Raw genomic sequence first — 26,819 nt, 5'->3', positions numbered from 1 at the left:
AAGATATACTAGCTCAGCTGCGTGTGTGGGGAGAGAGAAGGAAGAGAGAGGCCCACAGCCTCCATTACTTCATAGGAATTGTCCTCCAAGTCACATGCTTTCGGAAGGAAGTGTGGCCCGGCAGGGAGAACATAGGAAACTTCCTTTAACCAAATAACCTGTTGGAGTTACTTTGTAAAAAGGGACAGCAGACAACTCTTCAGAAAATATCCAGTATAGAAGAGGGCAGAGGGCAGATGTCCTTGGCAGTGTTTATGAACAGCCAGACACAAGAGCAATCAGCAAAGCACAGAAAGATGCAATGCACATCAAGGATCCTTTGAAAAATAGCATTATGAATGATCAGCCACATGAATCTGCTGCATTTAATTGTGATAATTCCCTCCCCTCTGTGTGTTTGGCCTTTATGAAAGGACTTCCAGCTACCCCATGCTATGTTAACCAATAAACACAACAGTGGTTTTCACAAGGGCATTTTTTTTCTTATGGGGATGAGGTTGTCCTTGCTGCCCCCACCCCCTCTCGCAGGGGGGGCCGGGGTAAATGATGAGGAGGCCATGTGATTGTGAATTCCATGGAGGGGGCAATCTGCAGTTCTAGCAGGGCACCAGTTTATAATGTAAAAGCCACGTGGCAGCTTTTGGGGGTCAGCCCCGTAAAAAGTACAGCACACGAAACAAGTTTCTCACTCCTCCTGCTAAATCCTGTGCAGGGAAGAAGCCACCTCAAGCACTGAAGCCCTGTGCATGACAGGACATGTTGCTGTCTGGAAGCAGGGTCTGCATGGCCCAGCAGACATGTGGTGTGAGGGAGGGGGTAGCCCACCAGCTGCATGGTGGGGGCAGCTGCATAAAATGTACAGTACAGAAAACAATTTCTTTGCCTCTCCTGCTAAATACTGTGCAGGGAAAAAACCTTCTCAAGCACTAAAACCCCATGCAGGTCAGGACATGCAGGTGTTGGGAAGCAGGGTCTGCACAGCCTGGCAGCCATGTGGGATGGGAGAAGGGTTAGCCACATGTGTTGTGGGGACGTGATTTTCACCTAGCACTGCTGAGCATCTCTGGTGTAACTTCACTCCAGCATGCCCTGGGAAATCTTCCCATAAATGTCTGCCTTTCTTGTGCTGGTTCGCAGTTTGCTCAGCACAGATTCTCTCCTCACTGCCACACACAGAAATGAGATCCTGGCTCCATGCTGGGGCTCTTTTGTGACCCTGTAAACTCATCTCTAGTAGGTGTGCTGCTGAGGTGTTCTCCTGAGGTCTGCTCGCCATTCTGGCCAGAAAAGAAATGAGAAATGAATTCAGAATTCCTGGGCTGATGACCCCTGCTTTCTGTCACCTACTTCCTGCTCACCTGGAGAGCAGCAGAGGTGAAGTGATGACCAGAAAGGGCACACTGGGGGCATTGTGGGATACTTTTGGAAGTTAATAAAATCTATTTTAATAACACTGCTGTCTGCACTAGCATAAGGTCAACATTGAAAAATTGATTTTGGCATTACTCCTGGTGAAATTTGGTTTATAGAAGTCGACATTAGAGCCTCTTAAAATGGACCTATCGAGCTCTGTGGTGAAGACTGATACTTTATAAAATTGACAAAGACCCTTAAATTGAATTTTATCCCGTACTTGCAGACCAGGCTGGAGTTGCAGTGTTTCCACATGGTTGACATTGGAAAGTGTTTAAAAAAAATCTTACCTGGAGTTTACACTGCTGTGTTTTCATGGGAAGTGTACAGTGTATTTGGAAATGAGTTTGTCCTTAGCTGTTCATCTCTCATCCTTTCCGGTGGAAAAAGCCAAGTGAAACTAGGTATTTATCTGCAAGTTGATGGAAGGTTTTTTCCCTAAACCTAAAGATCTGAAAAACGATGCTACTTTTCCTGTGTTTGTTCTGCTGCACAGTTGTACAAGCAACTGGGATTTTGTGTCGTGCATGAATTTTTCTGAAAGTACTAGACTGCTCTTACATTGTAAGGATGAGAATATCAGTTTGTTTGGTGGTAGCTGCAATCTCTGTGATACTAGTGTTTTCAAAAATTTCTCAGTCAATGTGTTTACTCTGCTCTACCAGTCATGCACTGATATGGTACATTGCCAATGGGTGAAATAGACTGTGCAACAGGAGGTCAGAATGGAGCATGGATTTTTCTAACACAGCGTGTTAGATGAAATGATTTTGTGCACTTTGAAGTGGAAAATTCAATCAGAATTTTCCACACTTTTTAGTTAAAGAAACATGGTTATGTATTGATAAAATGCAGACTGAGAAAATATAGAATGCAATGTGGTAGGCAACAAATATACTATTCCTGTTCATAGTTGTTGTCTCCTTCATTTTACTGTGCAGTCTTTCAAAACACAAAGACAAAAGTGTCCAGAGTACACATCAGTATATACTGTATTCATGTTGGTATGAAAATGCTGCTTGTTGAAGGGACTATGCTTTAGAGTAAGAGTGTCTTTCATATTTTGTTAATATTGGTAGCCACTATTCATGTAACCAGAATGTTGTTCAGGTTGACCCTCTTGTCTGGCACCCTCGGAACCTAACCGGTACTTGATGAGTGAGTTTGCCAGATGATGGAAGGTCAAGATTTTCTCGCACATTACCAACACCTCCATTTCTTACTTGGCTTGTAGAAGACATTTAGGTGTGAATTACAGCTAAATAACAGCACAGAATACTGAGAGCCAGGACTGGTAGCTGTAAAAGAAGTGGTTGTCCAGCTAACTAAAATCATGCCGGATTATAGAATTTGCTGAGCAAGAGAGTTCTGGATTAGCGGTTCATACTGTGTCAGCACACCAAGAATTACTGAAACCAAAAGTTGGGCTTCTAGCCAGGGTCATCTTTCATCTTTCCCAAGTGGATACAGTGATTGTACTTTGTATGATTCCCTCGTTTATGAGCGACTGCTCATACAAGTAGTATACTTCTTTTAAAGGGTTAATTTTAAATTGCGGCTGCTGTCCGAACAATTAAGAGTTTGTGGCACTTTTTAGCCTTTTGCTTGATTTCAAAACAAAAAAAAAATTTCATCTGGCTACCTGCTCTTCTCTGCAACTTCTGTGTATTTGCTTCCATGACTTTAACAATGAAAAATCCATTTTTAGGGTCATCTTTTAAGCAACAGACTTCCTATTAGACATATGGAGTGCTCCTTCTGTTGCTGAATCTTACTACAGACCTTGTCACTGGAGATATGGGAGACAACCTACTGCTAGACCTGATATTTTCTGTTCACACAAAGCATCTTTATGAAATACAGTATTGCTCCATAGAGCTTAATATTTTCAAACTTTGCAAACATAGGATACGCAAAGTAAAACAAATCTGGCTACCAACCCTTTATGCAATTTGATTTGTCTATTATAAGTTAATATTGCCACTGTAGCTTATTAATCTATGGTAGAACACTTACTGATTCTTTAGATCAGGTCCATATGGCATGTGATAGTGAAAAAAAATATCCATGACTGTGTTGTTTTCATATATGTTTTCTTCCCCATCCAGTTAATTTGCCTGTAAATTGTTGATATCTAGGTTTCAGCAAGCTTCTGCATATTCTCTTCATAGCACATTTCAATACCCCTGAAGCTGATTGACGGATGAATTTCTGCCCTGGAAGAGGATGTCAGCAGTCACTGTAGCAAATTGAAGTGGGCAGGGTGGGGAAGAGGAGTTGAAAAATGAATTGTATTAAGTGCCTGATATTGCCCCTCATAATCCCAGTGGCCTCTTCCAGTTAGATTGGAATTTCTCTTTCCTTTGATTTATATGTATCCTACTGAAATCTGTAGTGAATACCTACTGATGTAAGTTAAAGTTCAGTCACTGGTTGCGTTGTTTTATCACTAGGAAAGAGGAGAAAGCTGAAACATAACATAATATCTTTGACACATTCAGAGGCCAGATTGAGATGTTTAAATGCCACAGCACCCTTTTTCAGTGGAGGAGTCACCATGGAAAATTTCTCTTGCCACCAGCAGCTGAAAAGGGAGAGTGTGAATGTAAAGTTACTAATTTTTATATGTAGCCCATGGAAGCAGTTGATATTTAAGTTGCAGAATAATTACACAATGAAAATGCTTGTAACCAGGTGACTTTTGGTGTAATCTATGCATATGCACACATTTAACAGTCACCACTAACATAAGAAGCTGGAGCCAAAGCTGTACACCGTAAATAGCAGTATTGTTCATTTTCACATTCTTTTTTTTTTTTTTTTTTTTTTTTTTTAAAAGAACATTATTGATATTTAGCTAAAGGATTTCTTTTATGGAGCTTTTTTATGAAGAGTTGAAAAATCTCTCAAGATCAGGACTCTGAATGTTTGAAAACCTTGGAACTATTGTTGAAAGATGAGGTTGATTTACGATGATTCTAAAAGATACCCAGGATCCACAACATTGCCTCTCTTTAGCAGCTTATGAACAGTGTAGCTTTTATTGATTCCTGGGACTGGGACTCAGCAACAAGCAATAAAAGTCGAAGGCACCTTTCCCCCTCCATGCAGGGTGAATAGATCGATATATGAATTTACTGTAATTTACTGGTAATAGGTAGAAGAGCTGAAAGAATTGCAGTGTCTAGGGGGTCACAGCTGTGGTGTGTACCCTTTTTATTTAAACTCAGTTGTAGGTCAAAGTCTTTCCCCTACTAAATGGAAACATAGTTAGTAGTAGAGTTGATGCGCCTTATTTATCAATGGGCTTTATAAAGCTGGACATCTACAGTCAGCTGCGTGAATTAAAATTGCTCTGGCTGACCTAAATTTCATAGACCTGAAGGGCTGCAGCATGCACTGAACGTTTGAATATTTTGTGAGTTATGAACTCAAAAATCTTCTGTGCTTTGGAGGACAAATTACTATGTATTGTGACAGTTCACCAATAAGTGATCAGTTTAATTAAATAATGTACGAACAGTCTTTATTGTGTCTTCACTGTAATTTAGCAAAGGCTTGTATGTCTCCTAAACCTAAGATTTAACTTTATTTATTTGTAGGTTTTCAGTCAACAGTCTCAAGGCAGAAAAGGATATGTTGTTGGGCCAAGAGTCTCTTGTTTGTGAAGTGGCATAAAGCAACAATAACGCTAGCTTAAATGGGGCAAGAGAAAATAGAGCTATAGTGAGATCATCTGTCAGTTAATGACCTAGACCACCCCAACATCTGTCAAGAATGGTCAATGTATATTTAATCCTGCCTCTGTACAAAGGGATGAACTAGATGACCTGTCAAGATCCCTATATTCTGGCCTTTATTTTTATGATCCTTGTTCTTGGTGATCCTTGATTGCTGGAATGGTTTTTGGGGAAGTAGAGCTTTTGTATTGGAGAATTGTCCAGTAGATGTATGAACTCAAGACCCTGGAGATACAAAGTTTGGTTTGAAGCTACCTTCATGACACTTGCTTCCTTAGCCTGCACTGGGCACAGATCACCTGAATTGGAACCCAGCCCAGGAATACCTGGCCCTTGCTTTTACACAATCAAAATCCCTTTTTTAAAATACTACTTTAGTGTCTGAGAATCATAAGCAAATTTTATGGCATTTTTAATACAACTGAAATTTGAACCCACAGTTCCAAGGCTAAAGAGGTCTAGCGTATGACAGTTCAGCTTTTTTTGCCCCGCTCTCACTGAAAGCTGTATAATTTGGTCAAATGTAGTTTCTCCAGTTTCTGAAAGAACACAATTTTTTAGGGGAACAGGAACAAAATGTCCCCTTTCCTGAGTCTTAGAACAAGGCGTGTTTGTATTAGGGCAGGTCTACACTATAGCAGATGTTGAAATGAGGTCCGCAATTCCAACTACACTAATTATGCAGCTGGAGTTGACAGACCTTAAGTGGCACTCCTGTGCCATCTCCTCTAAGGAAGGATGACATGAGCATTTCCTCCCATGGACTTCCCTTATGCCTAATGAGGGGCAGGAACACAGACACCAAGGTGGTTGCTCTGTTGGATTTAGCAGCATTCTAAATTGAACTCTGGAAAATCAACTGTGGCAGGGTCTTAGAATCAGAGAATGCTAGAACTGAAAGACCTCGAGAGGTCATCAAGTCCAGTCCCCTGCCCTCCCAGCAGGGACAAGAACGCTGTAGTGAAGACATACCCTTCAGGATATTTTCACTGGGATATATCTACATCGATGTAACCCCCTCACTGTCAATGTACTGTTCTGGGATTGTGTAAGGATTAGGTGCAGAAACTTACCTGGAGTAAGACTGTCTACAAACACATTACATGAGGAATTTTGCATCATGATGCAAAATCCCTAATGTAGAAAAGCCGCAAACAGTGTATTTGAATTGCTAAAAATTGCAAGCCTTTCCTGTCGTACAGTGAGAGGAGGAGTGCAAAATATAAATTGGATGAGGAAGTGCAGTGAAGTTTTCTGTACTGGAGGTACATAAGTGTATGATAAATGTGCGAACTGCCCTACATTTTGATGTTAATGCTATGGTACATAGGGAAAATGTGAAGATAAACACATTGTTTTATTTATTCATTTATTTTTGGTTAGCTGCACATTCTTTGTGACATGCCTTTTATTTTAAAATCATGCTTAAAAAGTGGTATTTGCACTGTTTTGCTTCAAATGAGATCTGTGTGCGTAAAAATAACTTGGGTGTGAAATTTACTTTGTAAAAGCTGCCAACATCTCTAAGTACATCTTTACTAGTTATCCCTAGTGATTTATCTGACATGGAGCTTCTTCAGTAATTACAAGGCATTACAGCAGGCGTGCCCAAAGCATGGCCCAAGGACCAAATACGAGTGTACCTGCATGCTCAGCACACTGCTGATCATCTGCAATTTTATGACTAATAATGAATAACAAAAAGAATCTGTTCATCTACCAAAGAAGATACAAGTACAAGGTTTTGTGTATTTTAAGACTGTGTTAAATTTGAAGCACTTTCTGGACACTTGACAAGCTACAAAAGCTTGAACAGCTTTGCATTATTCACTATCCATTACAGACTGACTGTTCATAATTCACCTGCAGTAGAACAGGCAAAATTGTCTTTATGATTAATTTCAAATTAGATGGAGAATACAGTGTTTTTGTAAATTTGTAAATTTTGTAAATTGTGAGTAATTTGTTGTGCAATTAAGAGTGTGTGAGATCCCAGCTCAAGAAATCAAGTGGATGCTTGCAGTCTCCAGCCTTTTGGACTTAATGGATTATTCAGTTTATATGAAGTAATTTGGGTGTGTGCATGTGTAAACTTACATATATAAAATTATGATGAGATATTGCTTCAGCTGAAAATTCTGAAGAATTGAACAAACTCCAGAGGTAGAAAATCCTAGAATAAAATATGCCCATGTAACCTTAATATTCTATCTTTCTGAGCATCTGCATTGTGGCACTTAATTACCCTGTGTCTGCAAATCCACTTCCTCATTTACTTTAAAGGATCATTGGTGGTCAGATATGAAGATGTTAGTTTGGTATTTTAGTGACTCCTGCCGTAGTCAAAGTACACCATCTAAAGTCTGCAAAACATGTAGAACTATTTATTACTTCAAGGTCCTTTCTAGAATGAGTGAGAGAGTTTTATCTCTTTATTTGTATTCTTTTACATGTTCATACGCATTAGCTGGTCAGAAGGTGCAGATGCATTTTATGCACTGCCTAGAATCGTACTTTTCTAGTTCTTTAAAGAGAGAATTCTGACAGCTCCCCTTTTTAGCTACTTTGGTTTGGCAGTGTAAATTAATGTACACATTTTTTCTAACAGATGTGTAAAAAACAGTATCTCAGGTATGGAAAAAATAGGAGGTACGTGTCCACAATTATTCTAAACAAGGATGATTAAAACACATATCTAATAGGCCTCCACAACCCACTAATGCAGTCACATCTTTCATGTTGTCTTTGAGATCAAAGTTCCAGCTTAGAGAACATATAGTACTGTATGTCTCACAGGTTAGATGAGTGCCCTTTTATTTAAATGCAGGCTGTATTCCCATCTGAGCAAGATTACAAAGAAGACTTAGAAATGTGGTTTTGAAAAAAAAATAACAGGAATGGCAGAAATAGGTGTACCAAAATGTAACAAGATATAGGGGTGGAGCATGGACATCAGAAACCTGAAAAAGGAAATTATTTGTTTGATATTAGCTTGGCTGTTTCTATGCCTGTATCTTCCAGCTTTTACATGGACAGAACATGGTGGGTCTTGTAGCTGTTTTTGATCTAAAAATACTAATAGAAAATATGAGCTGTAATATCTTCTCTCTAATTCTCATTTAGCTAATACATGATCACAATAATTCTCAGCAAGTGGCAGTTTCACTCTTGTCAGCAACATTTTTCTAAGTGCCCTTTGATGCCTTGTATTAAGACTTACCTAACTAAAGTGAGGTACTCTGAAATATTGTACGAGCATATTATGTAGCAGTATAACTGACAAAACAATGCTTGTCTGAACAGATGAACAATGTCTGTGTCGTGATAGTAGAGCATTGATAATTGTGACTGATTCCTCAGAGCCTGACCCTGTCAGTTGATGAATATCCTCAACTTCTTTTGCAAACAGTGGGTGTTATGGAAGATCAGCATATTGCAGAACTGGATCCTTGCTAATTTTACTTCCTTTATAAATCCCCAGTGGGTCTGGCTGTTAGGTTACTCTGTTGTTTGAAATATGATCGGAGAACATTTCTGTGTCAGATTATATTGAACATTCCTAAAGACAAACCTTGAGGCTCCATCTACACTAGTGAGTTTTTTTGAAAAAAACGGGGCTCTTTCGAAAAATCCTTCAGACCATCTACACACAAAATATGTTCTTTTGACATTAAATTGGAAGAATGCAGCAATTTTTCCAGGAGACCTCTGCCTCTCACAGTTGAGGAAGAGTGCCTTTTTGAAAGATTATTTAAAAGAAATTGTGTAAATGCCCTGGGGGCTGTTTTTTCAATAGAGCAGTCCTCAAGGCACTTGATTTTTTTGATCCCTGTGAGGATGCTCTCTGTTGAAAGAAATCTTTTTTTTTTTTTTTAAATCTGCTTTTTTGTGTGTGGACACTTTTTAAAAAAATTTTTTTGGAAGAGTTCTTGTGGAAGAACTTCTTTCGAAGGAGTGCGGTAGTGTAGATGTAGCCAAAGAAAAATGGTGTTTGAAATGAAAGTATGAAGCAGAACATGAAAGAAGATGTATACAAAATCTGTTTAATCCTTTATTATGTTCAAAATGCATCAGTGCTGTGTGTGTGTAAGTATTGTTGAGATTGAAGGATTGGGGTACTTAATTTTAAAAATGGATATTTCCACTGCATCTTTTGATATCAAATGTAGTGTGATCTTTTTTTTTATGTTTGCAGAAGGAGTTGAGTCTTCCAAGAAGAGGAAGTTTGTAAGTAGCTAAAGTTTCTTCCATTATGCTCACTGCACGGTATGTGGTTTGACAGTTCTTCGATATGTCTGTTCTTTTTCAGTGGGAGATGGAATGAAGGTTAAATGTGGCAGTTGATTGGCCTTATGATACACACACAGAAAATTGAGATTGTAAATGAATACCCAGGAGTCGATATGCTGTGTTCTAAAGACTTATACTGGTGTGGTTTAGTGGCCTTTTATGAAAGACACTATTGTGAAAGACTTTGAAAGTTTATGATAGGATTATTAATAAAAAATCATCCTTATATTGTTACATTTTTAATTCAGATTTTTGTTATACCTAGACAAATGTTTGGCCTTCTCATGAAGGGTACAAGATAAATTGAATGTAAAACTACATTGTGTGTGTTTTGGCAATTGTGACATCAAACCTGATATTGCTGATATAAAGAAAATAGAAATAAACAAATTGAAGAGTGTGGGTAAAGGTATGCAATTGAGTGTATGTAGTATTTTAACTAGAGAAGGTATATATCCTAGAATATCTCAATATTGGGCTAGTACATTGATGAAAAGGTATTCAAATATGCTGACACTTCATGGATACTTACTCTTTGCAGGTTTATGTACTTTGACTTTATATCTCGTCCATTTTGACCTATTATGTTTTAAAAGTTGTGGGTTTGTTTGCATCTCTTTCTCTGTAATGGCTGTGTAGAATTACATGTTTAGCAAGGCACAGCTAGTCTGTGGTAATGTAATAGTAATTGACAAGTTTACTAGCACTGTCTCATATAGAGGTAATGTGGAAATGTATTTTAGACTGATTTCATAATCTTGTGACTGAGCAAATCTAAAAAAGGAGAGATCTTAACTGAGAAGAATATTAATACGGGTTGAATCTTTCTGGTCTGGTGACATCTGTGTTCCAGCAGGACTAGAGACCCCTGGCAGCAGGAAGCAGAAGCTGTCAGAGGGGCCAGTGGCTGGGAGCTTGGCCTGGGGCTGGTGGTAGGGACAGAAGCTCAGAGCTGGGCTGGTGGCTGTGAGAGTCTGGCCTGGGAGTAGAGTTGGACCCACGGCTGGAAGAGCAGCCAAACTGGGACTGGAGCCATACCAGAGGTCCATCTGGGGCTCTGTCCAAGTGTGGAGCCCATCTGGCAGCTGGCAATCTGTCTGGCGTGGAAGCAGAGACAGGCTGGTAACCCAGGGGCAGGGAGCACGTCTGGGGTTGGGAGCAGAGGCCAGTGACCGTGGTCATCCTGGTTCAGTGTATGGGGGGCGGGAGGGGCAAGTAGGAGGTGAGGCCAATGGCCAGGAGGGGACCCAGCCCCCTAGCAGAGCCCAGAGGCCTCTCCTGATCCAGCAAGCTCATTCAGAATTGGTCAGTTCCAGAGCATGCCAGACCAGGAAGGCGCAACCTATATGTAGAACCTTTATTCAGGAGATTCCAATCTTTATATAAACATATATCACCATCACAATGCTCCTGCTTTTGAGATATCAGTGGGTGCACCGATTTATATCGTGCAATATAATGTAGGTAGGGGAAATATTGACCAAGAGCAAATATATTGTTAGGAAAGTGAATCAGAACAGAGAAGTTAGTTTTAGTAGTTTTGAGGGTGTTTGTTTTTCTTTTCCTGTCCTACACCCACTAAATTTCTGGAAGACCTTTTTCCATCAGAAGATGGACTGAATCGAAGCTTGGAACCTGTGATTCCAGACAGAGTATGTATTTCAAAACCCAGGGGTTGCCAAGGCATTCATTCTGGCTATGTATGTTTTATGCCGAGTGAAGAGCATGCATGTGTCTGAAACCAGAGCATGCCGAATGTGAAGTTGCTAACTAGATCTAAACACACCACATCTGTCAAGTGGCCAACAGCCTGGGTCCATTCTCTTCTTGAAATATTTATTACATAAAACTGGACTTGAAGTGCTGAACACTGTTGTTCATCTGACGTAAGAAAATGTCTTGTAGGTGGCTTTAAATGGCAATTCTAACTGATAAAGTGCTGAACGTTTCACAATGTGTGTTTTGTTTTTTGTTTTTATTTTTTTTTGGGGGGGCGGTGTTTTGCTCACAACATGATTTGGCCCCTTATGGGTTTTTCAGAAATCAGCGGGGAGTCAGGGGAGGAAAGAAGGGATGTAAGTGGATGACGTACACTCAATGAGGAAATTCCCATACTTCGCTGGAACATCTTTTCCTACCCCCTCAAATTGCTACACTTTCTGCGACAAACCCTCGGGACTCCCTTGCTGTTGTTTATTCATTCGTTTTGCTTCTACTATTTAGTTACCCTCTGGGTATTGTATTTTTTGCAAACTTGTGTTAAAATAACAGTGTCTTGTGAAATGGCTTATACAAAAAGCCCATTATTATTACTGCCCATATTTATACTGGGCACACCTTTATTCTTGTGACTGGTTGAGCATGTTGAGGGTAAAGTTCAAATTGCTGGTGAGATGCAGAGGAGTGCAGTGTCATTATCCCCTATTAAAATAACAGTTGTTTGAGAGTATTGTGGTGGCAGCATTTAGTTGATCCAGGAAAAGTAAAGATGTATCCAGCTGTGCTCTCATAAATCTGTAGCTCAGAAGGGCATCTGCAGGGGAGTGACAGCAAGAGAGATGGCAATTATTTAAAGCTCTGTTAGGTAGGAACTTTGAGTTCCCAGCTGCCAGTGTAAACAAATGCAAATAGGTCATGCTGCTTCTTTCTTGCAAAGCTAATATAATATCAGATATTTAGTGTAGGATTAAATGGAGGTTCTCTCTAAAGAACGTTAAGGAAGCAGAGATGGGAGCCTGGTGCCCTTGCCCAAGTGCATGCCTGAACCACCAAGTTATGGGAGTGCCTGTGTGTGTGGGATGGGGTGGGTGTAGGAGGTTTCAGTCTTTCCTGTTGAAGCTGTTCCTCAGTATGTTTGAAAATAGTATATTTGAGTATAATACCTGTGAATAGCCATTGGGGTTGAGAGAGATTATAACTCAGTGGTTAGAGTACAAACCTGGGATGTAGGGGTGACCGCTTCAGATCTTAGTCTGAGCTATTGTATTTCTTCAGCATTACTTTCATTTTATTTACAGTGTGGGATAGTGAATGCTTTTTGAATCTAATTTTTCTCAAGTTTTGAAAAAACAGTTCTAGAGCAGTTCTACTAATTGCATTTCACTTACATAGTTTTATGGCACTCTGATTTGGGATGTAAGTTCTGAATGTTTGTATGAAGCAGCAATTGGTTTCACACTACTCTAATGAAGAAATATCCCCTTGTTAGCATAATCATATCCCACTAGTACAGCTGTTGATCTGGATTGCATTATTATTTTTATATATTATTTTTGTCCTTGTCACGTCTGGGTTATGGCCAGATCTACAGCACTTGCCCAACAGCAGTATTAGAGCTGCAGGATCAGGATTTGTATCCCCATAGCTGGGAGTTAATACAAGTAAAATTTCTTGGACATAGTACTTCTAAATGTTCTGCATGAGCAGAAGATGAAAGATAGCATGCTGCCTGTAAATTACACTTTGTTTTTCCTCTTGTTAAAGCTAGCAAACTAGTTGTATCTTGTAAAAGGAGGTGGGAAGACTTGTCCAAGGCCAAAGAGAGCTCCAGTTGAAATTTTTTGTGCTTGAGGCTGGGGTACAGAAGTGGCCTATAAAGGTCTTGTGTCTTGAGGTGCAAGGACACACAGTTTTGTGGTTTTTCCTTGTATTTCCCTTAAACACATGCATTTCTTTTGCTTACTGTTACAGTTGGGGCCTTGCATTACGGGCTGTTCTCGTGTATGTGGAGCAAACTTTTAAAGATAACAGTGGCTAATATAAATTGACCTACTGGCTCAAAGCATGAATTGTGAGGTGGGATGTGCAGAGTAATGTAGAAAGGGAAGAGTTTATGAGGGAGGCATTATGAGTGGGGAGCACTATAACAGACATGTGGGCTAATGGGTGTAGGAATCTGCATGGCATGGAGCTTCGCCATGTTGTATTAAAGTGGAGGGACAAGGGAAGGTTGGTCAGGGTTACAGGACAGGAGAGTTGCATCAAGGAGGTACAGAGGGACTTGCAGGACATTGTGGATGGAGTACAGGGGACTGAAGAAGGCATGGAAGGGTACAGAGAGCAAGATGGTTGGCTTGTCACGGGGCAGAGACTTTATGTGACAGTTACATTAAACATTTGTATGCCCTTTCTGCTTCAGGCACCATCTCAGAAGATATAATTCCATGCTGAGGATGGTCATTTAAAAATGAGTTAATTAAATTTGTGACTTAGCTCCCTTGGGGACAATGTATGTCTCTGGCTCTGATTTTTTTTTTTTTTTTTTTTTTTAAAATAACGTGATTCTGCGAGACATTTCATGTGATAGGAGTGTCAGATGAAGACACAGAATCGTTTCAAGAACACTTTCACTACATATTTGACAAGATGCAAAGAAGGTGCCAATGTGAGATTTCCAAGGATGGCTAATGTTTAAGATGACCCAATGTTTAAGATTCTGAAATGCCTTCCCAACTCTGATATGGAAACTACAGAACCTGAACCACCGGGGTGCGGCGGGGGAAATCTTCTGCTGGTGGCATTTGACTCAGTTTATGAAAATGAACAGCTGTTGACCTGCACTGCTTTTGGCAAAAACCATCCAGATGGATGACCTCCAGAAAGTAGGTTGCAGCATGAGGGGACATATTGAATCCTTAGCCCATCCGATAGAAAAGCGCCTTGTAATGCTGGCTACAACAATGCCAAGTTAAGTACCTGTTTTTACTTTTTGGTGGCACTGTATAGAAGAAAGTGGCAGCAATGTTTCCTGCAAATACAAGCACACTTGTTTGAGTGGACAAGAAGTAGAACTGGATTTGTTGGCTCTAAAACTTTACATAATTTTATTTCTGAGTATAGTTATTTTTTGCAAATAGTTCTACATTTGTAAGTTTGAGTTCCTTGATAAAGTGATTAGGCTATTATACTTGTAATGGGGGAGTTAAACTCTTTCTTTTCACGTTGCAGTGCAAATATTTGCAGTCACAAATAAATTTAAGGTGAGCACTGTACAGTTTGCCTTCTGGGACGTAATAGAAATAAAAATATCTGAAAACATAGAAAACATCCATCCAAATAATTTAAATAAATGGTATTTTTTTAATTTTAACAGCACATTTAATCACACAATTAATCACGATTAATTTTTATTTGCTTGACAGACCTAGTACGAGAAGTGCTCCTCCACAAAGTGGAAAATATTGTGCAACAAAATTAGAGATTCATAGGAAAATAATGCAGGCACTTAGAAATAACATGAGAGATTTATTTATCATGAATATGATCTTTCCTCAGTTTTATGAATGAACATTCTTGGTATAAAAATGTCCTCAATAAAAGCAAGTTGACAGCAGCTTTGGTGACAGCAGAGGTAAATTTGAGTTTAAAATGATGCACATTAGGAGACAGATATGCATACTCAAATGGAATGTATTTTCTTTTTTCATTACTTTTTTCCTCTTATTGCCATGTTACAACGGATAGAGGTTTCACTGGCAAAGCCTCTGCAATACTCTACACGTTTCTAAATACAGCAGCTGACTTGGAGTACATTTCAGAGTACCAGAAAGGTAGAAAGAGAACCTATAAACTCTTGTTCTGGGGGAAAAAGTGTGCGCGTGTGTGTGTGCGCGCGTGTGCACATATGTATGTTTATATGAAGAATGTGATGGAATAAAATGTGAAAAAAACCCAGAAGGGTGAGAGTTTAGAAACTTTTTAAAAACATTACTGTTACCAAAAATTAATTTTTGGCTTCAGTGATCAACTATTGCATTTACGTAACAAGAAAATAACTATAAAACCCCCTGTTTGTATAGCACTGTGTCTGAATTTAGCATTTAAAGTGGCATGTTATATAAAAAGAGAGCTATGGGCTCCATTATCCATACACAAAACATTCCTTTAAGGATTTCAGACTTTGGGAAACCATCAATTACATTTTTATATTCATAGAATAATAATTCATGCTCTCCCACCCCCCCCTTCCTTGTACAACTCTTATTAAAACGGAAGTTTTTTTTTTTTTTGCTTCTACAGGTAATGTTCTACTAGGAATTTGTTTCTATAGGTAATGTTCTACTAGGGGTTTGGTTGTTTTTTTTTTGTATTTGATAGGTGCCTTTGTAACTGGAAAGTATTGCGTAATTTCCAGCTTTTACCTTTCTCATTTTTTGGTAAAATTTTGCCTATTTCTTGCAGAATCCATTTTACTGAATCATACAGAAAAATCAACTGTGAATATTTAATGTGGACCAGTGTGTCTCAGATGGTATTCTGTGGATTCCCAGGGTTCCACAAAGTGAAAAGGGTTCAGCCAGAAAATTCATTTGTGGCTCCCTGCTGCCACTGAAACAGTACTAAATTTAATTGGTTTAACGTCCAGCAGGGCAGCAAGATGGCATTAAACCAATTGAATTTAGTTCCATTATTTGAATGGTAGCAGGGCAGGGAGTCGCAGAGAGACCCTCACTCTTCCGCCAGTGGAACACCTCCACGCCAGCATTCCTTCTGCTGGGCACATGGGGCTGCCCAGCATAGGCTCCCCAGTGAATACAACAGATGAGTTAGTCCCCGGGGGCGGGGGAGTGGTTTGGGGCTGAGGCGGTTTAATCCTGGGGATGCGGGGTGGATTTGAGGTTGAAAGGGGTTAAGCCTGGGAGTGGGGGTGGGGTGGGGGCAGGTTAGCGGGATAGGGAGTAAAGCTTGGAGATGAGGGGGACGAGTTTGGGAGCTGAGGAGGGTAGAACCTGGGAATGGGATTCTGCAAAATTCTTGAAAGTTTGAAAAGGTTCTGTGGCCACATAAAATTGGGAAACACTTATGTGGACTATCGTTTTTTTTGTTCAGTAACTACAGAAGTTTTATCTGCTCTCCCCCACCCCCAAGCCACCCAAAAAATCAGACTGCAGGTTTGTCACACAGTGATCACAAATCTCATTATACATTATAAGAAAAGTAGCTAATATCAGATAAGTTAGTCTCTTCTGCTTTGCAACTATCTACAATTTAATAGAAAGAAGCACAAGTTAAAGCTGATCTTTGCCCAGGGGCTTACTCTAACAAGGTTTCAAAAAGTTGATAACTATTCATAATTGGGCTCTTTATCGATGACGATAAGTATGGATTATAGGATGTCCTCAGGGAAGAAGCAGGCAGAAATCTGCTACAACAAAGTACATCACAGTACATAAGCAGTGGAGTCAATATTGGTGGAGCTACACAAAAGAATGAGCCTTGTCTGCAGCAGTTTGTGTGGGTGATGTGAGGTAGGATAGGGTGTTGTCATGTTTTAAATTGAGTGCTGAATAATTTTATTCCAAAAATTACCCCAAACACATGGTTTAGAGAAACAAAGACGTGGTAAACCAAATCTTCTTTGTCTGTCTGTCAGTGCCAGGTTAGGGATGTGATTTACTGCTTCAGTTACACTGGATTCTTTTCAATTGGTAGGGTGCAGCACAGGTAAGACATGCAAAACACTGACAGCAGTTTACTGACATTATTACCAAAAGTAAAAGAAAAAGTAAAAAAGCTATAAGTAATGCTCTGTAGTTACTTTAGTTAAAATCTTTTCTGCATGTCATTTTGTGGGGAGTTTTCAGCAGACTGTGGTTTTGAGAGTTGGGTATAGCCTGCTGGAGGCCCTTATGTCTAAGCAAACTGAAGTGAAGCATGTTATCTCCAAAGTGAGTAGTACGTCTTGCTACAGTATATCCTAGAGAACCAAAACAGATATGTAAACGTAGGAATTTAGTTCATAAGCCGTATGAAACCAAAGGGCATGTTAACTCAGTTACTTCAAAGAAGCAATTCAGGGGGCAGTCTTGAGACAGGAAAATAATGAATATTAAGAATCTTAAATTCAAAATAGATTCGGGGCAAAAATAATGAGAACACAGTTAAGGTTGCTTTGTAGTACTGTATCTTGTCCTCTTGTAGAACGTGGAGTTGAGCAAAATTCAAATGTCTGACAACCAGGAAATGCATGGTTAAGGTGTTATGCTTATAAGAAGCACATGGGATCTTTTTAGGGAGACAAGGCAAGAACACCGCATTTATTGAGAACATGGTACCATTATATTATATGCATATAATATACATAGATTACTTAGAGGTGCACGTGTGCGCGCACACCCACCCACCCACCCACCCCACCTTGTGGTTGCTTATAGTTACCAAAGGTTGCTCACTCTAATCCACTGGGCAGATGAATTAGAGGTGAGCGTGGAGCCACGTTCTGTTGACCCAGATCAATGCTCCGATACTGACAAGATGAGAAGCGGAACCCAATTCTGTAGTGGTACACACATCTTTTATAGCTTTTAGCCCACAGTCCTGGTTCTGTCCCACTGCCCCAGGCACAGTGAGTCACCAGGCAATGGGGCCAGATGGGTTTGATCCTTTCCTGCGGCCCCAGGTTTCTGTGTGACTCATTACCTACAGATGGGACTTAATCGTCCTCTCTGGATGGGTCACTGCTCTAGAGCCTAGTTATTATTGTTCCTCAGCCTCCAAGTCTTTGTTGTCTAGACAGGCTGTCTCTAGCAGGTAACTGTAAGTATCCACATTCATCCTTTCAGATGGGTCTCTCACACGCCCATTCTCACACAGAGACAGCACAAGGGTTACAGGCTGATACAGCAGAGCATATCCCTCAAAATGGAGTTTCAGATACAATATGGAGATAGATACAAAGTGGTACAAAGCTTCTATTAAAAGATATGGGAAATACAGGGAAATAGAAAGATATATGGTAATGCAAAGGTTATTAAAATATACCTATCTATTTAGGGTTGCTACAAAGGCTGCCCATGCAACTTTCTCTACTCTTTCAGCAACATCCCAAAATGGAGGCGATGCGTAGGGGATGCATACAGGAGTCACACATACTCCCCAGGTGTAACCACCATTCACTGTCAGCCCTGCATCACTTCCAATGAGTGTAGGGGCAGTCCTGTTTCTTCCCAGAACATCATGGCCCGACAACAGCACAAGCTTTGTAACCATACAAAGAGGGGGATGTGGTGGAGCAGGGCTGGGAGGAGGACAGGGCAGGGGTGAGAAGAGGAGGAGCATAGGCGGGGCACGGGTTGGGAGGAGGCAGAGCCAGGGCACATGGCTGTTGCCCCCTCTGGAATCCCTGCACTCTGGCTCTGCCCCAAAACACAAATACCTTTTATTTCATGAACCCCATAGTTGCTGAAATGTGTAAGTTCTATACCTCTTCTTACAGTTCATTAACTTTCACCCTCTGGATTCCATCTAATATTGTTAAAGAACAAAAACTCACCTACCCACTCACTTGCCCAGTGAGAGACATGCGCACAGGTCAGGTGCAATCAGTGTCACAGCAATAATTTGATTATCAGCTTTGTGGAGGGACAAAAATTCCACTTTTTCTCAAAAATTGCCTGAGTTTTTGTGGCTTGTATCTTTGCTCAAGTGATCCAAAATTTTGGTCACTAACCCTACTCAGCACTCTGAAGAGGAAAGCATGGATTTTGGGTAACTGGGTTGCTTTCTCTTTATAGAGAGGAAGGATAGGAGGAGGACGGAGGAGAAGGGCTCCTCTATTTAGCCATCTGGAGCATAGGAGCCTCTGAAAGGTTTGAGGTTCTTATGTTTATATTTTTGAGGTTTATGTTCTCAAGTTGCCCATTCATCTCAATGAGATGTTACCAGCTGATGGAAAACACAAAGCAGAGATGAGTAAAACAGTAGTGCTGAGAGTGTGAACTAGTTTGTTCATCTCAGTGGGTGTTCCCTTCTTTCTGAGTTCTGGAGACCCCATGATATGTATGAAGTATGCCTGTTATAAAATGTCCACCTGAAGACAGGTCTTCTCCAATTCCTTGCTCATGTGGGGTGGGGCTCAGATCTGAAATGGATAGTCCTGCGAAACCATCTTACGTAAGGTGAGGGGTTGTCCCAACTAGTATTCCTTCTCATCTTTTCCAGCCAGGTTTGGGTTTGTTCCTTCCACGGATGGAACACATTGTATGTGCACTGAATAATGTGTGAATGTGCACCACCAATAGAAACAAAGCCTAGTTGTGGTCACTCTGCTAATCAGATCATTGGAATTGAATCCTTCTGGTATGGCTATGGTCTGAAGAAGTGGGTCTGTCCCATGAAAGCTCACCTAATAATTTATTTTGTTAGTCTTTAAAGTGCTACTTGACTGCTTTTTTGTTTTGATAGTATATAGACTAGCATGGCTTTCTCTCTGTTACTATTCAACATTTTACCAAGTTTGTTTTCCTGAGGTAAGTTGTCATGTTAACCAGAGCTGTTTTATGCTTTGGGAATGAAATCTGTTTGCTTTTTTTTTGACTATATGATGCCTAGGTTTACAACATACCTAATCTAGTACATTTATAACTTTGAATTAAAGGTGCCTGTTCAGTATTCTGTACAAGTAAAATCACAGGAACTCAAATATTTGATTTCAAACCCCTTACGAAAGAAAATAATGTAGAAAGTTAGGTAAAATAGAAGTTATAAAATTGCATTCGAGGCTGTAAATACCTGTGGATGTAATAAGCAGGGTCCAAAAGTAAGGAGGGTGTTATTTTCCTTGATAGTGGGGGCCCTGTCCCTGGTTGACAGAAAGCAAAGATCTTCCTAGAGATGTCCATAAGTAGTTTGACAATTTCATGCAAGTAAATATGCAACTGAAACGTAAGCAGTTACGCTGTCATTCTTCAAGTATCAGATGTATTAAAAATAATCTCTTAAATTCAGCAAAAGGCAAGTTTGTAATATTCTGATGTTGAGTTAATAACCATTTTTGCACCAATACCTAAGATTTATCTGCCAGACTGAGGACATTCTATTTTTGTAGCTAGTTGTAATAAGGGACACACCAATTGACTTCTGTTGGAGAAGGGTGTGCTTGCAATGTAAGAAAAAATTGTATTTATTACAAACCTTCAGAACATCATTATGCATCAGAGATTGAAATACCAACACTGAATGAGGTCTGGTAAGACTTCTGTCTAACTACTTTCATCCCTTGTTAAATGAATACTTTAGTAACAAGTACTCGCTTAAATGAGGGACACATTTACCTACCTTAGTTCACTCTACGAGTGACCTTCCCCTACTAATACGAGGCTAATCCCCTCCCTGTGGCCCCAACCCACGGCAGCCTGACCCCTGCACCTCCCCTGGCCCCACGGCAGCCTGACTCCCTCCCTTGCCACCCGGCCCCACAGGCTGGTCCCGCAGCAGCCTGACCCCTGTGCCGGCCCCAACCCTCAGTAACCTTAAACGCCCCCCACTGGCCCTGCAGGCTAGCCCCGCGGCAGCCTGACCCCTGCCTTCCCTCCCCGCCAGACTGGTAGACCTAACCTGCCACAGCCTGACAACCCCCCCGCCCCCACTGGACCACACACCCAACCTTCAGCAGCCTGAACCCCCGCACCCACCCCATGGACCCAACTGGCCACCAGGTTTTAATACTCCCTCGCCCTGATGGCCCCAAACTGCCCCCCAGCCTTTAACCCTCTCCAGCCCCCAAACCCAAGGTTCACTTACCTTTCAAAAGCAGCGCCACCTGCTGTCACTTCTTTGCTGAGCTCTAGGAACCAATCAGAGACTTTACGTGTATTTTAATGAGAATTTAGTGTCCCTCTTACGAGTTTTTGCCTACGAGCACAAAGTTGGGAACCAATTGTGCTTGTAGAGTGAGGGATGAGAGTATGCTATGAAAGAGAGCCAAAAAATAAATCAAGTGAATGTCTTCATTCAGTTGGTATAGCTAATAGTGATTTTGGTAATTTTAAATGAGCTTTTCCTTAAGAATAAAAAAAAAATCTGACCTGGAAACAGCAGAGAAAGTTACCTTGAAGATATAAATGCCTTATTTGTAAAATAAAAGGCTATGCCAGCAGGTCTGTATTTGGCATTACATATTAAGAAAAATAGTGTTCTGACCTGGAATATTTTGGATCTTGAATAAAAAATTTCAAGACCTGGTGCCATTAGTTGTTTTCCTAGTCATGGAAGAATTCAAAGGCTTGTTGCTGCCCCCCTTTCATTTCTGTACGTTTCCAGTAGTTGTGTATGCCTGGGAGAAAGTGAACCTTGCATACTCGTTATAAATCCTCACATTTAAGACTAGTATATTAACCAGTCATCTTTTAAATCTTCTGAGAATGTTGCCAAGTAATTAGGCAAATGTGGGATTCTGTAATCATATTTAATAAAATTTGCCAGTTCCTCATCTGAAGCATCACATTTATTGTTAACTGAAGGCTGAGTTAATGCATTCCGTTTGTCCCTGTTAATGTAGAAAGTTTCTGCAATGTCTTCAATATTGGCAACCCCAAGCATTTCAAAATTCACAAGTTAGGCCTTCATAGGATTGGTTTAGAAATCACTTGGTACATCTGCTGTGAGTTAAAGATCCACAGCATGGCCACAGCAAGTGCTGGTTAGATAGACGCTTGGGCTCAGGCTTGGATGCTGCAGGCAGGGAAGGTCTTTCAGGTCACAAGGAAACTAGCAGAGGGGATCAGGTAATGGCACAGATTGAAGTAGTAGGTGGTTGAAATATAAGTAAGGCAGAGAATCAAACCACTCTTGATGGCAGCAGAGAAGGTTGAAATTTGGGGTCCCAGCTGGTTTGTCTAAAACTTGGCAGAACATGACCCATACAACTGAATCTTAAAGTATATGCTTACATGCAAATGAAAATAACAAATTGAAAGGATGTTTTGGACATAGGTGCTTTTGTGTTTCACGTGAGGTACAAAGTTGTTACATTTCATGCGCAAAACCCAACCCAGAAATAAATGTTTGAAAAACAATTCACCTAGAATTAAATCTTGGCTCCACTGAAGTCAATGACAGAATTCTCCTGGTGTTCATTTGGACCAGGACTTCACCCCATGCTATCTCCTTTGAGAACAGCTGGTGCTATGACTTGCCAAAAGGACAGGCATCCACGTTATTAACTCGCCCGAGCAATATAGTGCTTGACCTTAACCAGCTGTATGGATTGATGGTGTTCTTTCTGACTCTTTATCCTTGAATTCAGTAGTGATTTGTATTAATACAATCTTTATTGCTCACAAAGTCTCTGGCTGGCCCTGCTCAATTAGTCAGCCCCCTTAATAGGGACAAGGATGTTACATGGGCTTGGCTTTATTTTTGTCTTAATCTGATAGTAAGAGGACCAGTACCTAAGCCTCTGGCTGTCAGAGAGGAATGTGGAGAAACCAAATTGATGATGATTTATTACCTATTAAAATTCAGGCTTTAGCACCTCATCTACTGAAGAAACACAGATTGGGTAGCTAGCACATATATTCGTGTTACTCAGCCAGCATGTCTCCCTTTTTGACACATTGTGTTTTCAGGATGGCATGCTATAATCAGGGCAATGAAAACCACAGGACAAAGGTCCCCATGATTGACTAACAGGACCTGGCATCCAAACTCGACAAAACTAGATAGGAAACAGCTGGTCGGAGGAAGTGAAGAGGAACAAATTAGCCCACCTGCCAGTCCTGTTCATCCCGTGTGGTGCTCCTTTCCTCATAGGTGCATTGTATTAAGTGCTTGACCTTAATAAAGTGGCTCCACCTCAGCTGCTTTTGCTCTTTGTCTCCTGCCTCAACCTGTTGAGCCAGCAGTTTTGTAATCTGTCACTCTGGCATGTTTCCCTGAGGAACAGATAATTGACAAAAGGCATCAGTAAGAAAATCAGGAACATTAACTGGTGGGGAAAAGAAATTCTGGCTAGGAAGGTTAGTTGATGGGGCAAGGGAATTATCTTTGAGCAGGCACACGTGAATTTGGGATTACATGGGTGTATGGGCCTGGTGATTCAGTCACTTGGATTCCTGGTCTTTCATGGCAAACGTGACAGACTGCATTCAGCTAGAGCATGTGAATAATGTAAAATATTTCCCACAAATATATGTGCTTTTAGTTTTTGCTGATTGCGTCCTCTTTGGGGATCAAGTTTACTGGCACAAGTACAAGAGGAAATTTGCTTCCTTAAAATATCCATGCAAACCAGATTATACAGTCAGTGAGTGTTTTTACTGGTTACCTGATAAAAGTACTCCTGCAGTCAGGAAGCAGACAGAAGAATGCCATTTGAGTAATTGTAATTCAGCAACATAGCTTGAATTTCAAATAGCAAACCTTAAAGAATCTGGAATAATAGACTACAAAGGAGTAAAAAACCTGTTACATAGGTTGTATGTCTTTAATAATGCGTTCGCAGTGGTTTGAGTTGGGGGCTGTAGGTAATGACCAGTGGTGTTCTGTTCTTGGCTTTTTTGGGCCTATCTTGGAGTAGCTGGTCTCTGGGTATTCGTCTGGTCCTATCAATTTGGTTTTTTTTTTTATTTCTCCTGGTGGGTAATTCAGGGTTATGAATATTTGGTAGAGATCTTGTAGTTTTTGGTCTGTCAGTAGGATCAGGGCAAATGCGATTGTACCTAAGGACCTGACTGTTCAAGTTCAGAGATTTCATTTTTAATCATCTTTTGTGGATTGTAAAGGATTTTGATCAAGTGGTTCCTCAGTTTCTTAAAGAGCATGTTGCATAGGTGCTCACTGTAGTCAGTGTAGTACGTTGATTGTAATGGGTTTTTCGTTGTTGGTCCCTTGAGTACAATGTCCATTTTCTTGTATGTGGAGAGCAAGATAATGTCTGTCTGGATCTGGGCGAGTATTTTCATGTAGTTGGTGGATCACCATAGCAAACGTCAAACATGACAGACTGCGTTACTATTTTTGGTTCTCTGTACCTTAAATTTTGGGTCTGTTCTGGTATGGTTATGATCTGAAGAAGTGGGTTTGTCCCAGAAAGGCTCACCTAATAAATTATTTTGTTAGTCTTTAAAGTGCTACTTGAGTCCTTTTTTGTTTTGATAGTATATAGACTAGCACGGCTTTCTCTCTTTTACTATTCAATCTGTACATGGTTTTTTCTCTGTGTGGAAAAAGGGAAATGTTTTGCAAATGAATTTTTGCTTAATGGGTTGTTTGCTCATGTCTGTTCAGTGCTGTAATGGATAATTATAGACTTAAGCGTACACATACCTACACTTGAAAGTTGTCCCCTTGAAGTTTCATGCATAAAGCAATGTGTGTAGACTGTATAGGCCTGGGGACCATAGTAGTGTGGTTGTTTAGTTGAAACTATTCTGGGCAATCTTCCTGACATGGGTTTTTCACTGTATTCTGGGGATTGCAACTGAGTTGTAAATATGGAGAAACTGATAATTTTGTTTTTAGGAAAGCAGATGCTTACAAATTTCTGTACAATGTATGTTTTTTTTCCTTTGAAGTAACAAATCCTTCCCCCCCCACTCTACATTCTAAATAATTGCTCGGAAGCCAAGAAGATGGTTGGGGAATTGTAGGGCACTGCCTTTCATATATCTTAATACATTAAATATTTTCTCCCCTCACAATTGTTAGTATTGTAGTCTTCTGTTGTTTGAGATGGACTGGCTCTTTTTTTTATTGGCCGATGTCAAAATCACAAAATCCATGTGGTCTGCACCTTCCGCCTCCTTCTTGCTAACCTAGGAATGCATGTGTTTTTTATTACTGTCAGTATGTAGAGCCAGTGGTGGTGTTGATCAGAAGGACTGAGTGAGGGAAAGAAGGGATGTACTGACTGAGGGACAGAAGGGGTGTGGCATGGCATTTCGGGTTTGGGCACAAGTTGTCATATTATACAATTATTTTATTCTTTTTTTTGGGTTGATGTGTATCTGGTTGTCGCCAGGGTTTGGCAGTAATATTTCATGTTAGCAGCTGGCAATGATGTTTGTGCAGGTAAATTGGAGACTTTTATTAAAAAGTAATTTAAACTTTAAGGGATTCAGGTAACAAGTTAAAGATGAAGACAAGGGAAAGAGTTGCTTGTGAGTGCTGCACTTACACATGATGTGCAGAGAAGGTCTGAAGTTTTTTAAAACTTTTTTCCCATAGGCTTTTTACTAATATGTGTATTCATCGTTTTCTCTTTTTGCTGGAGATCTGGAGTGGGAGGACTTACAGCTCTCTACTGAGCGGTGGTTGAGTCTACTCCTCATGTGAAGAACAAGCCAAACAGAAATATTTTGCCTTGTTTGTTTTCCTGCCATGTTCACCCATAACAAAGAAGCCAGAAGACTAAGGCCATATTGCAGTACCTAAAATAAATTGCCTAATTTTCCAAAATACTAAATTATCCATAAATTCCCAGTCAAGTAAAAGGTAATTTTGGAGACCTAAATATTGATTTAGGAATCAGCCTTCTTGCACCCATTGTTGGAAAATACTTGCTCTTGTGGATTTCTTTAATATTCTCTCCATCTTAGTAGTTGTCTTCAAGACAAATAAATAAATAAAAATCATCTAACCTTTGGAAATGCATGGTATAATTAAGAATGACCTAGGCAGGAGCCTATGTACACCCAAGGTAGCCAGTGATAACATCAGAGTTTAGAGGATAGTTGATCTAGTTTCCCATTGGTGCCATTTCAAGTCACAAATATCTCTTTGATTTTAATGCCTTTTGGAGAATATTAAAACAAACCAGTCTTGAGATTATGAAGAACCAAAACACTTTCCTTCACAGAAGAAGCTATTTAATGAGTTTTTTGCCCATATTGTTTCATATTTAAGTTGGCATAAGGGTTTTCTGAAGCCCATTGCTGATACAAAGTAGTGGAAAAGACTGATCCTGAAGCAGTAACCTTCTGGGGGCTTTGGGAAGTTGGCCGGAGGGCAGCCGCCATGAGTGCCGGTTAACAATGTGGTGGTTATCAGGGTGCTAAATAACACAGCTTTTACTGTACTTGAATGTCAGTGTATATTATATGGAACAGTTTAAAAAATGAAATTTAAATTTGTACAGTCTTTGGTACTGCTTTTTTTTTTCACAGCCTTTTGTAAAACTAGGCAATCAGGGCTTATAAAAAGAGGCAATGGAACAGAAGCATGAGAGGGATTTCCAGGCAACAAAAACTAACACTCTGTGTTCACTTTTGCATTTGCCTTTTTCATGCCACAAGATATTCTGTAGCCATTTCAACTGAGTGGGGACTTTGGAAGAAACATAAGGAGAGACAAGAGGATGAGGGTGTAATATTTGGTTACACTGGCTGACAGTGTGTGTAACTGTTGGCTGAATTATTTATAAGTGTTGGCTGGCCCTTTATTGACAAAGATCTGTATTGGTACCATAGTGATGGGAAAATGAGCTAGGGTAAAGGAAGCAGTATTGCCTCTGCCTTAATTTGCCCTGTCTAAACTGATTTGCCCTGTCTAAACTGATGTTGCTACTGCTCTTTGCTCTTTCTTCCCTTATTATATGTACAATTTGTATTGTTTTGTGTTTCTTTGGCTACAAATTGCCTATCACACTGTCTGTTGCAC

General features: G+C 40.2%; 1 protein-coding gene across 3 annotated transcripts in view; it reads left to right on the top strand.

The window, feature by feature from the left end:
* Window positions 1–26,819, top strand: part of MAST4 (microtubule associated serine/threonine kinase family member 4) — a 403,649-nt gene that overhangs the window by 180,662 nt on the left and 196,168 nt on the right. For all 3 annotated transcript variants that reach the window (XM_074995485.1, XM_074995487.1, XM_074995488.1), the window contains one exon: window positions 9,349–9,380. In XM_074995485.1, the coding sequence (XP_074851586.1) occupies window positions 9,349–9,380 (32 nt within the window). The remainder of the gene's footprint in view (window positions 1–9,348; window positions 9,381–26,819) is intronic.

This window comes from Carettochelys insculpta, chromosome 5, assembly GCF_033958435.1.
Source record: "Carettochelys insculpta isolate YL-2023 chromosome 5, ASM3395843v1, whole genome shotgun sequence".
Classification (NCBI taxonomy): Eukaryota; Metazoa; Chordata; order Testudines; family Carettochelyidae; genus Carettochelys; species Carettochelys insculpta.
Note: the sequence above shows the minus strand (reverse complement) of the source record. Positions and strands in the feature narration are given on the sequence as shown.